General features: G+C 37.5%; 1 protein-coding gene across 1 annotated transcript; it reads left to right on the top strand.

Moving 5' to 3' along the window:
• The first annotated feature begins 4,479 nt into the window (after positions 1 to 4,479).
• LOC107781720 (ADP-ribosylation factor) lies at positions 4,480 to 8,006 on the top strand. Its single transcript, XM_016602460.2, has 7 exons — positions 4,480 to 4,662; positions 5,599 to 5,758; positions 6,278 to 6,348; positions 7,002 to 7,121; positions 7,351 to 7,469; positions 7,595 to 7,676; positions 7,755 to 8,006. Exons 2-7 carry the CDS (start codon positions 5,611 to 5,613, stop codon positions 7,758 to 7,760), a joined length of 546 nt encoding a protein of 181 aa, XP_016457946.1. The 5' UTR covers positions 4,480 to 4,662; positions 5,599 to 5,610; the 3' UTR covers positions 7,761 to 8,006.
• Positions 8,007 to 17,555: the final 9,549 nt, after the last annotated feature.

Genomic DNA, 17,555 nt, shown 5'->3' with positions numbered 1-17,555 from the left:
GATACCGTCCAAGTGTCGAACAACAAAGGAGGTTGAATCCCAATATGAAAGAGGTCGTGAAGAAAGAAATAATCAATCGGCTTGATGTTTGTATCATATTTCCGATTTCGGATAGTAATTGGGTGAGTCTAGTGCAATGTGTGCCTAAAAGGGCGGAATGACTATTTTGGAAAGCGACAAAAATAAGCTAATTTCTACTCGCGCAGTGACGAGGTAGAGAGTCTATATTGATTATAGAAAGCTCAACAAGGCTACCCGCAAGGGTCACTTTTCTGTCATGATCCCAATTTTCCACCTTAGGATATCGTGATGGCACCTAGTCTCTAAGACTAGGTAATTATAACAAGCAAAATGATATAAGAAAGAAAGTAATGACTAAAATAAGATATAAACGAACAAGTCTCATAAGAATCTCATACTGAACCACAATACAATATGTTCCCAAAATCTGGTGAGACTGAGTCATAAGCTCTATAGAAAAGTACTAAGATCTCAATATACATCATTGTCTGAATAAAGGATAAATAGTAATAAGGGACAACAGAAGGTGACTCCAAGGCATGCGGACGTCGAACATGTGTATCTTGAAGTCTCCAAAAGCAGCTAATTAATCACTAGTGTCCGGCACGGGCTGATGAACCTAGATCTGCACAAAAATATGCAGAAGCATAACTTGCGTACCTCACAACGATACCTAGTAAGTATCAAGCCTAACCTCGACGGAGTAATGACGAGGCTAGGTCAAGACACCTACTAAGATTAAAGAGAACTAAATAGAGTATAGTATAGTCTAAATATGGAAAACGAGGAAGAAAATGAAAAAGCAAACAGTTCAATAATGTACTTGATAACGAAAATTTAAGCAGTAAAGGCAACAAGGGGTAAACACATGATGAAACAACAAGAAGACAAATATGGAAAATTATAAGTAACACAATGAAGAAACATCAAGAACTGTTCAACCAATAAGCCCTTTTAACATAGAGTGTACAACAAGAATCACAATCGAGGTACCGCCTTGTTTCAACATTTCACAAATTTCAATCACAATCTTTCCTTATATCACCGCGTGAGCTTTACATTTATTTTTGAAAATTATTTTTTCTGAAATAGCTACATGCGTTTTAGCCCACCTTATTTCACCGCGTGGCTTCAAGTAATTCCTTTACTAACAACATGCGTATCAAACTCACCTTATCTCACCGCATGCGTTTCAACCCCTATCCTTATACCACCGCAAGTGCACCAATATCACAACACAATAACAACTCGTACCACAAGTGCCCATATGCCGCAACTTGCCAAATCAACAATACCAATGTCTTCACAACAATTAGCCCACCACCCAATCAGAATGTGTACACGAATCTCAATAATGACAAGATGAATGAGGAATGCTCGATAAGGAGATATATCTCAAAATCAACAAGTTCAACCTCATGTAATAATAGCTTTCGCAAGTTCAAAGTCAATAATCCAACAAGAAGATAATTCCCACGATATAAGAACTTCAAGTAAGAGTAATGCAACAATAAAGAGGTAACAAGACCCAAAGGGAGGTAACAACTTCAACTAAAGCATATGAGGGAAAATATAACAAGTAAGAGATGGAACAAGTGCTAACAACGTAAAATAAAACATGTTAGAGTAGATTAACACATGTAAAAGTAGATTAACAATGAATGATATAACATGCTATGACAATTCAATTATAGGAATTGAAAGAGTATAAATAACCTAAACCAGTCAAATACCACATATAGTCTGTGTACGCACTTGTCACATCGTGTATACGTCTTTCACATAACACAAATAGCATAATCAACCAAAATCCTAAGGGGTAGTTCCCCACACAAGGTTAGACAAGATACTTACCTCAATCAACCCTCGAAAATAGTTTTTATCCTAAAATTTGCCTCCACATGACTCAAATCTTACCAAAAATGACTTAATATCATCAAACAACGCAAGAGAAACCAATTACAATAGATAAAACTTTGATCTTTACACAAAAAGTCAATAAAAGTCAACACTAGGCTCGCCCGGTCAAAAATTGTGTCCAATGGTAGATTTTTACTATCCATAACCCCAGGAGTCCATATGTGTTTTGTTTCAAATCCGAGTCCAAATCGACTCTCAAAACTGAAATCTTCATTTTTAAAACTGTGACAAAAATCTCAAATTTTACTCTTTGATTCTCATAAATTTGATGTTAAATCTAAGATATAATCATGATATATAATTGGAGATTGATTAGAATCACTTACTCAACGTTTGCAGATGAAAATCCCTCTCCAAATCGCCTCCTACCGAGCCTAGGGTTCTAAAATATGAAAATGATACTAAAATCCCAACTTTTCTAACTTTTGTACGGTTGCAGATATTACAATTGCCACACTTGGTTTGTAATGCGAACCTTCACAATTGCGAAGAAAAGCTCACAATTGCGGCAACAGCCCAGCCTACAAGGACTTCGCAAATGCGATAAGTGGGTTCACAAATGCGAACCCCGACCCATCGCAAATGCGACATAATCATCGCAAATGCAATCCTACCCCGCCTAGATACTATTTCGCAAATACGAAGGGAAAAGTTGCATTTGCGACTTCTAACCTCCCCTGCTCACTTCACAATTGCGAGGCTGGTGCTCGCAATTGCGACATCAGAGCACCAACACACCCAAATTTCTGCTTCAGTCCAAAATTATTCTGAAATGCGTCCGAAACTCATCCCTGCCCTCAGGGCTCCAAACCAAACATCCACACAAGTCTAAAAACGTCATACGAACTCGCTCGCGCGATCAAAACACACAAAATTACAGTTTATATGGTAAGTTTCTTGTCATAGTCTTGTCACTACTTCATCGAGGTTAGACTGGATATTTATTAAGTATATTGGGTCGGTTACTCACATTACACTTCTGCACTTCTTGTGCAGATTCAGACATTGGTTCCAATGGAGTCCCCATAGGCGCTTAGCTGTTACTAGATAGATGACTCGAGGTAGAGTTGCACACTCATCCGTAGGCCCTAGAGTCTTATTTCCATTTTCTCAATTAGTGTTTATTATGCCAGACAATATTGTATTCATTGCACACGTCGTATGTAGTATTCTTAGTAGCTCATGTATGTTGTGACACCAAAAATTGGGAGGTTGATTGGTCGAAATTTATTTTAGACTTGTTTTATATTTCTGAGCTTTTACTCAATTCTATATTATTATGTTATTAATGGTTAGTCTCGTTTTCTTATTTATTGTAAGTGTTGGCTTGCCTAGCAAGTGTTAGGTGTCATCATAACCCCTTAATTGCGATTTTGGGTAGTGACACCATACATCCATCTCAACATCCTCATTTCAGCTACTTTCATCTTCAGGACATTAGAGTTCTTGACTAGTAAATACTCTGTCCGATACTAGGGTTGGACATATATCGGGTAAAATCGATAATCCGAATCGAAAAAAGCTTATTGGATTATCGGTATCGGGTTATTTGGTTAGTGCTATTTAACAATTTAGTGATTCGATAAGTGCTATTTGATTATTGGGTTATCGGTTCGGGTCTCGATTTTCTAATTTTATTAACAATTTAACCGATAACCCAATAAACTTTATCAAAATTATAATTTTATCCTTAGGTGTATAAAGCCACCTTAGGGCTTCATTCTACTAGTACAATATTTGGACTTCTTAAATTTTAAGGTGTAATAACTATTATTTTGTGTTGTTTCTGTTGTGTTTGGACAACTGGACATGAATAAATCTTTTATTCCTGATATGAAAGCAACTTCTGTAATTATGATCCTCCAATATCAGTGGTCAACATATTGTGTTAATTGATCCTCCCGAACAACCAGGAGTACTCGTGCCACTTTTTTCATTATATGTTTTTTTTCTTGCTACAGTTGTTGGATCAGTGCATTTAATGGTATTCATATGTTTAATGTTTCTCTCTTAAACAAAAAAATATTATTACGTTTGATAAAAAGATTAATAATGAGTTCTTAAGTCATTGTCTTGGTAGGATGTAAATTAATATGGTGAAGTCCTCCTCTTTCGTTTCATCTCATTGATGTTCTTTTGTGTGTGAATATGTGAAGTACATTTGAGCAAATTTTATTGTTGTTTACAATTGGACAAATTTTTTGATGAGAGTAGACACGTGTATGTGAAACTTTTGTTCATTCTATAGAGCATAATTGAAAGGGTCAACGTAATAAGATCAACTAGTGTTATCCTTTTTTTTCTCTAAATTGAGTTGTCTTATCGGGTAAATCGATAATCGAACCGATAACGATAGATAACCGATTAATCGATACCCGATAATCTATATCTTATCGATTCGATTATCGGTTTAATATATTTATAAATCGATAACCGATATGTCGAATCGATAATAGTCACAACCAAACCGAACTCACCAATACCCACCCCTACCCGATACTCTCTCTATATATAAGGATATATTTTCGACCTATAAATAGAGTTTTATGCCAATTGTTTGATAAATTCCCAATTTATTAGTGCTAGCTTAAAAAAAAATCTTTCTTTTTCTCTTCTTCTTAAAAAGGCTGCTAGGCTGCTCTTCATCACATCGTTGGGACTTCCCATATTCCTAAATCTGCCCTCTCTTCTTCCAAATCAGCTACTAGCTTTTTTTCCCACGTAAGAACTCCTTCTCCAATTCTTTGAATTCGTTATTCAAAATAAATTTCGACATAGAACAATTGATTTTGCAAAAGTTATAATATTGTACCTATATATTTTTGATAGAGATGTTACCTAATAGGGGATCTAAATTGATGATTAAATATGTGAATTTATAATTCTCTATGGATGTACAGTTAATTATTATTGATCTTGTTTGTATTTATGTATATAGTTTTTGCAGTTGCGATGACTTATCCGCCTTTACTTTTAGGGTTTCGAGTTAAATTGTGTGGATCGGGATTTAGTTATTTGTTTCATTGTCCAAAACTCCGATTTACGTGCTACAGACCTTGATTTCATTGACTCTTGTGCTTTTTCGCTTGATTTTGTATGATTTCGGAAAGTTTTTTGTTGAATGTGGTAAAAATCGGTATGTGTTAGAGAACCGCCAAAGTCCAAATTATTGAGTATTGTAGTTAAACGAGTCCAAATGAAGCGAAATGGATATTAACTTGTGACTGAGGCGTAATTGTATCGGAAACAGCTTCTCTAGGTGTAGGGGTAAGGCTGCGTACATGTTACCCTCCCCATACCCCACTTGTGGGAAACCTTTGTTTTTTTTTTTGTTGTTGTTGTTTTTGTCCTACTGTATTTTCTAGATTGATGAGATAGACTGGAATATAAGATGAGAAAAGATATGAGGAAACTGTAAACAATTGTAGGAGTCTGAAACTTTGAATGAAGTTTGGAAAAAGAATTCGAATTATTGCTTTGGATAAACAAACTGTAATGAAGGAAGAGGTTTTAAAAATTATCAAGTCCCTTGCTATAATTGGCTTGGCTGCTCAGCTTTTGTTCTCATTGTGAGGTGTCAACTGGCAATACAACCTTTGCACATGTGAAACCTAATGAAGCTGTACAGCTGTCTGATTTTTGGTTTTGGTATAACAGGCAGTTTTAAAGATGGGGTTGTCTTTCACTAAGCTTTTCAGTCGGTTATTTGCCAAGAAGGAAATGCGAATTCTCATGGTAGGTCTTGATGCAGCTGGTAAGACAACCATATTGTACAAGCTCAAACTGGGAGAGATTGTTACCACTATTCCTACCATTGGTAAGTTCTGCTATTATGTTGTGTATGCTGCACGTAGCGTCTATTGCTCGTGGTACTGATCTTGTGCTGGTACCTAACATAGTGCTACTTTCACTCTGCTGCTATTAGTTAGACTCTGTAGTTGACCGAGTGATTCACCTTTCTTGGATTCTTCATGCTCTATGGTTTCTGAAAAAGTATTTCCTAAGGTGCTTTTAGGAAGGGGTTGGTGGTGGTGGTAGATGTGTACTCTAATCCACTTGTGCACACACACTAGGGAAAAGAGAGAGATAAATTCACTGTTGACCCGAATGGTAGAAATTATTTTTAATTGTTAGAACAGAAGAAAGTATCTCATGTTTTATTTTAAATTTGAGACGTTATATTTCAAACTGAACTAGTGCTGGAAACTGATTACATTCATTACAGTTTTGTCCTCTGTTAATGGTATGGCTTCTTTGCATTGAACATATTAATAGCTGCCGTAATTCTATTTATCGATTCCTTGGTATTATCTGCACTAACGCTCTCTCTTGTCAGGATTTAACGTGGAGACTGTGGAGTACAAGAACATTAGTTTCACTGTCTGGGATGTTGGTGGTCAGGACAAGGTATTTGGTGCCATAAAATACAAAAGTCTGGTTATCTGTGACATTAATTCTCTAAAATTGTCATCACATAGGAAATCTCTTTAACTCATCAGGAAAAAAGCAGCAAACATAGGAAGTTCAATACCTCATTAATTTGGATTAACATCACAATGACCATCCTTCAAGTGGCTGGATAAAGATGGAGCATGCTTTGGTTTCTGGAATTTTATTTTCTTTTTCCTGTTAGTGTTTCTGCTCTAATAGGCTTGAGATAGAGATTGATGTTCCTTTCCTTTATTGGTTTCTTTTTGGCTTGGTATAATGTCCATTTTTCTTTCACATTGTTTTTCTTCTGTGAGATATCGACCCACCAGGAACACCCTACTCTCAGAAAGACAGAAAGAACTGAACAGTAACTTCTCTTCCTACTCCAACCATCATATGCACGGTTTATCTTGCAAATTCATTTCTGCCATGGCTTTGCCTAGTCGAGTGGCTAATGCCTATCTAGCTCTATCTAGTCTTTATTATCGACAAATAAAAAGGTTCATCTAGATCTAGTCTTTCTATAGGTATTTTGGACTTGGTGCTTTTGATACCAGGAAATGACTTATTGGCTGAAATTATTAATGGTGTTACCTGATATAGTCAGTCATATTTATTGATATTTCCAGATTCGGCCACTGTGGAGACATTACTTCCAAAACACGCAAGGACTCATCTTTGTTGTTGACAGTAATGATCGGGACCGTGTTGTTGAGGCTAGAGACGAGCTGCACAGGATGTTGAATGAGGTAATGCAATTCATCTCTCTCTCTCTCTATGTGTGTGTGTGTGTGTATGCGCGCTTATAATGAACCTTGAGCGGGAGTTTGGAGGTAAAAGAGTATAATTCAGGAATGATGCCGCTAAAAGACTTGAAACGACCTATATACCAACTCTTTGGGTTATAAAGGTATATGGTATTAGTTTCTTATTGCTCATTATCTCGTATTCTCAAAAAATTTACTAATGTACTTATAGGATGAACTGAGGGACGCTGTGCTGCTTGTGTTTGCCAACAAGCAAGATCTTCCAAATGCTATGAACGCTGCTGAGATTACTGATAAGCTTGGTCTTCACTCCCTCCGTCAACGTCACTGGTATATATTGTGGCTGAGTTTGATACCCTTTGCTAGTATCCTTGCGTTGTATGCACGGTGCTGCAGATGAAAATGAGTTGTGTTCTATCATTACTGAACCTCTTACCTCTTACTTTGCCTTGCAGGTACATTCAGAGTACATGTGCCACCTCCGGGGAAGGACTTTACGAGGGACTTGACTGGCTCTCCAACAACATTGCGAGCAAGGTACGTGAGATTATCACACAGGAATTCATTGATCATTTCAAGGCTGTAATTTCTAACCACCTTTCTTTGTTATGACAGGCTTAGGAGGCATGATATAATTTTTGCAGTTATGTTTTTATTTTATGTACCTTACGAGATCCTTCTTTTGCAAGGAGAATTGGCTTATTGCAAAACTATTGTTTTGTTAACCTTTTTTTCCCCCTCTTTGTAAAAAACATGATGGTACCTTGTAGTAGCTTTAGGTTAATTTTCATGTACTAATATTTTGTACTCTGACTCGCATGATGGCAGCCACTTGTCTTTCCATATATTATTTTACTAGTTTCTGGACACGGTATATCTCATAGTAATCGGTATAAACTTTAGAAAATGGAAGATTACCAAAAACAATCTAAACAATTTGATTAAAAATACTCTAAAGTGGAGATGTAGCTGCTGTAGAGTAATATCAAAGGTCAAATACAAAAAGACTAATCCAAATAGCTTAACAACCACTATGTTTATATCCTTTCTTTTCTTTCTCATACAAAGTGCGTATACGCTTAACAAAATTATCTCTTCTTTGAACAGTAAAGAGAGAAACAAATAAAAAAAGGGTCCGACCCTCCTCAATATCACCTGGTAAGAGGCCGTTGATTAGAATAAAAAATTTCGAAAGAATTAGGTTAGAATAAATTTCCTGAAATCCTCTTCCTTTCGACATTAACTATTTTGTGAAATAAATATATAACCTTCATAGTGTACTGTTAAACATCTAGACGTATTCTGGATATAAAATTGAAAGAAATATTATTACTAACTCTTGCGACCCATCACAAAGACACGCAATTCATCACCTTATTATATAATTAGCAAAACCGTATAAAATGCACACTTAGTTGCAGAAGAATTCCAAGAAAGAAGCTGAGTTATGCGCTCACAGGGAAACGTTCTCAATCTTTTCAATGGTAGAATCATCAATTGCACCACTACTCTTCTTTAGTTTTATATGAGCATGAGAATTGATATAGAGAAAAATACGCCCCTTCAGCCTGGAACATGTGGAAGATCAAAATATTCGTCCCAGTTGTTCCCTGTTATTTACATATATATATATATATATATATATATATATATATATATATATATATATATATAAATCCAAAAAGTTTTTCTTTATTTCATAAATATTGAAGAATCAATCAAAAGGGGAAAAAACAGTGAAAAATCAGCTTAAATTGCTTCCTGAAACTCAAAGAATAGAGGAAGATTGTTTATACAAAATCACCTTCTTGAGGGGAAGCAACAAACTGGAATGATCATTTTTGTCAAGCCCAATTGTGGAGTTTGATGCTTCCACTGTCGAGGTATCCTCATGTGGGTCTCTTAATATTGGTTGCTCTTAAAACTCAAAATAATTATCTGGTAAATAATGAAGAGAAACTAAAAAGTCATTTTCTCATACATGCATTGGTGTTATCATATGAAAGCGTTTTTTTCACTCACAGAAAAGGAAAGGCAACCGGGAGAAATTTAAGTTAGTCCTAATATTACACATTTATTTTCTGGTGTTTAATTTAAGGAAGTCATTTACATTGAAATAATGCACGCATAGGAATACAAATTTTATGTAGAAATTAACTTGGTTACAGGAGTGTATAGTGTTTGATTAGGGGTAAAATGCCCATTCAGTTTTTAAAGGATATTTTAGTAAATTAAAAATGTTCATGCTTATAATATAGTATATGATTTATTTCTTCCCTGGCATTGTTTAGATAAAGGTAGTATTTTGTGGTCTTCTGTGCTATATATGTGTTTTTACTGTTTCTATATTGACATTGTCTCCTAAAAAAAATTAATTCGGAACTTTGTTGAACTGTGTTGGCCTGAGACTCATAGCCTCACGGGTCTAATTAGGCTTTATTATGCTATAAGCTTGTCTAGACTTTATGTAAATTGAAATCTTCAATGATTTTTGAGACTTGATTGACAATTTGGCACAATAAAGTAGGTGTGTGCATTCGATTTATCGATTCGATTTTGACCCTTATCGATAATTACTTATCGATTATCGATTTGTACATACGCTTATCGTTATCGTTTCAATAAGGTTTCGATTTTTTCGATTTCAATTTATCGATTTTTGGGGCTTATCGATTCGGTTATCGATTACACCAATAAGAAAATTTGCGGGATTCCACGGAAAGTGTATTGCTATAAACACGCCTAACCAATATGGACAAAAATAAGCTAAAATAAGACGAACACCGTTTATAACATAAAAATTGTGTCAACAAGCACATGCAACCAAACTAAAGTAAGGGATCAAATGTATGCCACCAATACTCCAACGGTATAAAAAAATAAAAATACATCATCACGACTAATTCTATTTTCCATTAATTTGAACTTCATTCCATTGAGCTTTAAATATGATCATTCCTTAAATGTGGTAAATGAAATAATAGGGTTAGGGACTTAGGGTAAAGGAAAAGGGTATTATAGAATAATGGATTTTTTTTAGTATATCTTATCGGTTTATCGATAAATTGATAACCGAAGAGGATAAAATCGAAATCGAAATCGATAACTCGATAAGGAAATTTTCGAAATTTTCGAAATCGATAAACCGATATCGATAAACCGATAACAAACTATAAATTCTCCCCAACTATTGTCAAACTCAACCTTTTAGTTCCAGTTAAGTATAAACGTGTGATTAGGAAGGCCGCTTTGTCTGCTTGTGCAAGTTTTTAGTCAAAATTATTTCTTGACTGTAGGTTTAACTTTGTCCTCTAAATATAAATTTAAGCACTAATCGTCTTCTAAGTTTGCAAAAGTTGAGGAAATTTGTTAGTCTAATTAACTTAAAACACCCACATATGTTTAAAAACTAACAGAGATTTCACACTTGCACATGAAACTTAATAAAAATAAAAAAAAGCTGTCTTCACCCAGATTTGTCAAATAGCAGCTGTTCTGTATTTGAACCTTAATCTTTATAGCAAATTTGAAGGGCTAGCATGTCCTAACTCCCAATCTACTTAGGAATGGGGTAGACCGGCATTTTGAAGACACTTTCAGATGAAGGGCCAACTTGTCTAATCCAATTGAATGCTGTAGACCCCAACAGCTTGGCTGGCCAACCCATTTTTTGACAACTCTATTCTTGGAAAAGTGAGAAGTATTTCACATGCCTTAGCCACATAACTTACGAGTTGTCATTCATTTTCTCCGGGGTATTGCCTTCCCCTTATGCCCATTTTTCTATCAAGCGGGTGTTTGTTCAGATTTTTTTATCAGAATTAAATCCTACATGCAAAATGCGATATATTTTTGTATTTTTTATTAATTTAGCAAATAAACACGCATAGACAAATACAAATAATTATTCAAAATATCACAAAATATCACAAAATTGCACACCAAAGAAAATCATTTTATTTTTGAATTTTTTGGGAGTAATTCTCATATAGGGCAAAAATCACGTGCTTACAGTTCTCTCGATATTTTGTACTCTCTTTTATATAGTGAATTGCTCATCTCCGTCGTGGATGTAGGTCAGTTGACCGAACCACGTTATATGTTTGTGTCTCTTTTGGTATATTTCTCTTTGTTGTATGATTTATCGTCGTTCAAGGTTTGCTTTGCTAGCTTCCGCACGACACCTGATTTTTCTGGTCCTATCCTTCTTAGGCATAAAATCAAATAAGTCGCTAGCCGTTTCAAATGAACCACATTACGAGCAGCTAAATGTGATAAAATGGTTAAAAGAAAACAGTTTATCCACCCATATTATCCATTAAAAAATGGGTTGGATAATGAATTTTTTAACAACGTGTCGAATATGGATAAGAACCATATTATCCACTTAGAAAATGGATAACTAATGGGTTAACTTTTACACTTGGAAAGACTCAAATTGGAGGTTCCTCAAGTTTGAGAAATTATGAATTCTCTCAAAAGTGATCATATTCAAGAAGCCATGGATAATATGAATAGCCATATTATCCGCCGGATCACCCATTTTTTATCTGTATTAAATATGGGTCGGGTCAGATAATTTACCCTTTTTTAAAGTACCCATTTTCGACCCGCTCATATCCGACCTGACCCGCTTGTTTGCCACCCCAACGAGCAGCTAAGATCATTGAGCTTTAACCATATGTCGTCAATATGACGGCTTTTACCGCTCGTTGTGCAACCATGACTCTAAAAGCCTATTACAAATTAAACGAATTATATTGAATGTTACTTTTGGTAATATTGTGAAATAAAAAGTAATACACCTAAAAAAACACCTAGAGCTATATCCACCTTCCAGGAAGGGTAATATGAACAACTAGGCCACCAACAAAGACAACTAATTACGGAGCTGTTGAATCAAGAAACTACACCTATGAGCTTTCTTTGAGCCTTTCACGAAATCTATCCTCTCTTTAACTTCACAAGATCTTTCATCTGCAATAGGAATATGCAACTTGACTAGCTGTTGGAAATTGGAATTTTGATGGTTAAGAAACATGCAGCATAGAGATATATTAAAGGACCCGGTCCTGCTAGTTGATTCTTATAGAGCACCGGTACTTAATCTTAGCGGAAGCAGGATTCACTTTTGTACGAGATATTATTTTATTTCGGATTTTATGACTGCTCCTATACAAAAAAATATTTAATTTATCCAGATTTTCCACCAATCGCGTAGCATTATTGAAGTGATTAAGGGTCTCCATCTACTCGTCTACCCCTACAAAAAAAGATATTTGATTTATCCAGATTTGCCATCAATCTTGTGGCATTACTGAAGTGATTAAGGGCCTCTGTCACTCTATTGACTGAACCAATATCCCCTTTAAAGAACACCAACAAATCATCCACAAAAATATAATTTGTGTTCAAATATTTGTTTTACACATCGGATGGAACTTAAAGTCTGGCAGCTCACTCATTCTCTAAAGTGTTCCGTGACAAGTACAAATAAAAGATGTGATATTATATTGAATCCCCTTGCATCAATCCACTCTTGCCTTCAAAGTAACCATGCCCTACTCCATTAACTTTCACACAGAATTTGGTAGAGATATGCAAGTCATCGCGAATTGGATAACTTAGCAGGAAAATCAAAACACGCCATTGCCTTCTCAAATAAATGCCAAGCTTACCATATCATATGCCTTTCTTAGATTAATTTTTATCAAACATCTTGGTGATATCTTCCTGTTATATTGTCTCAGGAGGTCATGACAAGTAAACACATTATAGACTAAAGACCTTCCCCTAACAAACGCTGCTTGATTGTCATCTAAAAAAGGTAACCCGGTGCACTAAGCTCCCGCTATGCGCGGGGTTCGGGAAAGGGCCGTACCACAAGGGTTTATTGTCTGCGGAGGCTGTTTTCAAAGCTTGAACCCGTGACCTCCTGATCACATAGTAACAACTTTACCAATTACGCTAGGGCTCCGCTTCCCTGATTGTCATCCACTATATGATAATGTCCTTAATAAAATCTACTACTATAAAGCATCTTAGATATGCACTTATACAATACATTGCAACAAGAAATAAGCATGAATTGACCAGCATAAGCTAGGACAATAACTTTAGGAATTAATGATATTATCGTGGAGTTAAGTATTTCTAGTAACTTCCCATTGTTGGAGAACTCCAAGATGGCTGTTGTTATATACATTCCTCTTACACTCGATGCTTTGAAGAATCCACTGCCATAATCATCCGGACCTGGACTCATATTACTATCTATATCACACATTGTTGTTTTAACATCCTTGTATGTATAAGATTCAGAAGATCAATCTGCTGCCTACTGTAAGCACATGACCATTCTTTATAAATCCATCATAAGCCTTTATCCTATGTCCTCGTTTGTTTATCAACACTTCTTCATAGTAATGCACAAAAATATTTGTTATTTCTGCAGGATATGTGTAAAATACTTTGTGATTGTCATGCATCTGTGTTATAGCCAAGTGCAACTTCCCATGCTTAACAACAGATAAAAAGCTTCTAGTGTTATAATCACCAAGTTAAAATCCATAATTTAATTAAAATATGTTTTTCACATTAAATAGTTCAATTTTTATGCAGCTTTCTTCGCCTTGAAAAGTCTCAAAATATCCTTATCTTAAAACTTAGTTATACTCCATTTATGCGATTGATATTTCACTGGACAGGAACAACAACAACAACCCAGTAAAATCCCACTAGTGGGTACACAAATCTTACCTCTACCCCAAAGGAGTAGAGAGACTGTTTCCGAAAGACCCTCGGCTCAAGAGAATAAAAAGACAAAAGGAGACAATATTAGTTTCACTACAGAGATCATAGGAAAAATAGGAACATAAAATGCAGAAGAAAAATGTAAAGCAAAAACGATGGCTAGTAAATAGGTCCTGCACCGAAAAAAGAAAATAGTAAGACATGACATTGCCACTAGCTATCTTAGACAAAACCCCTACCAGACTAGGCTCACAAAGGTACAAAGTAAGGCAAGACTCAAATACCTCCTAGACTACAACCGTAATACTCGATCTCCACAACTTCCTATCAAGTGTCATGTCCTCAGAAATCTGAAGCCTCGCCATATCCTGCCTGATCACCTCTCCCCAATACTTCTTAGGCCGCCCTCTACCTCTTCTCGTGCCCTCCACAACTAGCCGCTCACACCTCCTTACTGGAGCATCTGGGCTTCTCCTCTGTACATGCCCGAACCATCTGAGCCTCGCTTCCCGCATCTTATCATCAGTGAGAGTCACGTACACCTTCTCCTGAATATCATCATTCCCAATCTTATCTATCCTAGTGCCCGCACATCCACCTCAACATCCTCATTTCTGCTACTTTCATCCTTTGGACATGTGAGTTCTTAACAGGCTAGCACTCAGCCCCATACATCATGGCCGGTCTAACCACCGCTTTATAGAACTTACCTTTGAGTATCATTGGCACTCTCTTGTCACACAAGACTCCGGATTCTGACCTCCACTTCATTCATCCTACCCCAATACAGTGTGTGACATCCTCGTCGATCTCCCCTCCCCCGTGGATAACCGACCCAAGGTACTTGAAACTGCCTCTACTTGGGATAACCTGTGATTCAAGCCTCACATCCATGCCCACTTCCCCCGGCTCAGCGCTGAACTTACACTCCAGGTATTCCGTCTTCGTTTTGCTCAGCTTGAAACCCTTAGACTCAAGAGTCTGTCTCCAAACTTCCAACCTATCGTTAACACCGGCTCGTGACTCATCAATCAGAACTATGTCATCGGCGAATAACATTCACCATGGCACCTCCCCCTGAATATGGTTTGTTAACGCATCCATCACCAGGGTGAATAAGAATGGACGAGCGTAGAGCCTTGGTGTAACCCCATTTCAACCAAAAAATGTTCAAAGTCGCCTCCTACTGTCCTAACCCGAGTCTTAGCCCCATAATAAATGTCCTTAATCACCATAATATATGGAACCAATACACCTTTTGCCTCCAAACATCTCCAGAGAACTTCTCTAGGAACCTTGTCATACGCTTTCTCTAGGTCAATAAACACCATGTGCAGATCCTTCTTTCTCTCTCTGTACAATTCCACCAACCTCCTAACAAGGTGTATAGCTTCTGTGGTAGAACTACCCGGCATGAACCCGAACTGGTTGTCAGATACATACATTGTCATCCTCACACTCACTTCAACCACCCTCTCCCATACTTTCATGGTATGACTCAGTAATTTGATACCCCTGTAATTGTTACAACTCTGGATATCACCTTTGTTCTTATACAATGGAACCACCGTACTCCACCTCCACTCATCCGGTATCCTCTTCGCCTTAAAAATAACATTAAACAACACAATCAACCACTCCAAACCTGCTTTCCCTACACACTTCCAAAATTCTACCGGAATCTCGTCTGGCCTGGTCGCTCTACCCCTACTCATCTTACGCATAGCTCCCACGACCTCCTCAACCTTGATACGCCTGCAGTTCCCGAAGTCACGGTGACTCTCGGAATGCTCTAATTCGCTTAGCACAATATCACAATCCCCTTTTTCATTTAGAAGTTTATGAAAGTAAGTCTGCCATATCCTATTAATCTGGGCATCTTCCATTAGTACTCAACCATCTTCGTCCTTGATGCATCTCACTTGGTCCAAATCCCGAGTCTTCCTCTCTCTCAACTTGGCCAGCCGGAATAACTTCTTCTCCCCGCCTTTTTCCCCCAATTTCTCGTACATACGACCATAAGCCGTAGTCTTAGCCTCTGTGACCGACATTTTAGCTTCCTTCCTAGCTACCTTATACCTCTCCATGCACTCTTACCTCTCCTCCTCACCTATGCCCCCCTAACTTCAGGTGCACCACCTTCTTCGCTTCCACTTTACTTGTACCACTTCATTCCACCACCAGTCTCCTTTGTACCCACCAGAGACACCGGTCGAGACCCCTAACACCTCCCTCGCTGCCTCACTTATACAGTCTATTATCGCTGACCACATAGTGTATGCGTCCCCACTGCTCCTCCAAGCTTCTATAGCCGATAACCGCCACTCCAACTCTTGGGATTTATCCTTAGTCAAGGCTCCCGACCTGATTCTCGGTTTTCCCCGAGCAGACCGTTTCTTCCTCTTTAACCTAATACCAATGTCTATCACCAAGAGTCTATGCTGCGTCGCGAGTATCTTACTCGAAATCACCTTGCAATCCTTGCACAACCTTCTGTCACACCTCATAAGGATGAGATAGTCAATCTGAGTCTTCGCTACTACATTTTGAAAAGTAACCAAATGCTCCTTCTTCTTCGGAAAGCTAGAGTTCGCAATCACCAACCCAAAAGCCTTAACGAAGTCTAATAGCGAGGTACCTCCTCCGTTCCTCTCCCCAAAACCAAAGCCTCTATGCTCCTCACCATAACCACCTACGGTCGCCCCAATATGACCATTGAAATCCCCTCATATGAATAGCTTCTCAGCAGGCGAAACCTGGCGCACAATCTCATCTAACCCCTCTTAGAAGCGCCATTTAACCTCCTCATCTAGGCCCGCATGCGGCGCATACGCGCTAACGACGTTTAGGGTGTACTCTCAAACTACCAACTTAATAACCATCAATCTATCATTCACTCGTCTAACTTCAACCACAGACTCTCTAAGTTCCTTATCTACCAAGATACCCACTCCATTCTTACCTCTCTGGACTCCTGAGTACCAAAGTTTATACCTGTCCACATCCTTCGCCCTTGACCCTACCCACCTTGTCTCCTAGACACACGCTATATTGACTTTCCTCTTCTGGAGAATCTTCGCCAACTCTATAGACTTACCCGTCAATGTACCTACATTCCATGACCCGATTCTTAACCTATAGACACCCCTGTTCCCTTTACCTCCCTTGCCTCCAGATCCACCCCTAACCTTGCCCTACCTCCCACCCCACCCCCCTCTTCCCCCGAGGACATGACCTCACTCGACCATCCCAAACCACAACCACTATACCTACGATAGACTAAAGGGAATCACTAACACACACAAGGCAACAGACCAAGCTAGACAAAGATAGGATGTAACTATAGGCTCTCTAATATGGTGAATAAACTAACACGAACTAAGATTGTAACAATTTAACTAACACAACAAAAGTGAAAAGAAAAACGGGAGGTACCAACTCCCGCGAGTAGAACCTGGGAATTGTTAGGAAAGTTAAAGATATAAAATTGACTTATAAGTTTGTTGATTTTGCAAGAAAAATGTTATAGCAATCGTTGAAAATTTAGTTTGACATGCAAATTATCAAAGTTTATCATCATATAGGGTGTGGTAGGATGTACTAGATCTGTTATAACGATCCAACCGGTCATGATAGAATATATGAGTCCGCCAAACTATATAG

This window comes from Nicotiana tabacum, chromosome 5, assembly GCF_000715075.1.
Source record: "Nicotiana tabacum cultivar K326 chromosome 5, ASM71507v2, whole genome shotgun sequence".
Taxonomy (NCBI): Eukaryota; Viridiplantae; Streptophyta; class Magnoliopsida; order Solanales; family Solanaceae; genus Nicotiana; species Nicotiana tabacum.
Note: the sequence above shows the minus strand (reverse complement) of the source record. Positions and strands in the feature narration are given on the sequence as shown.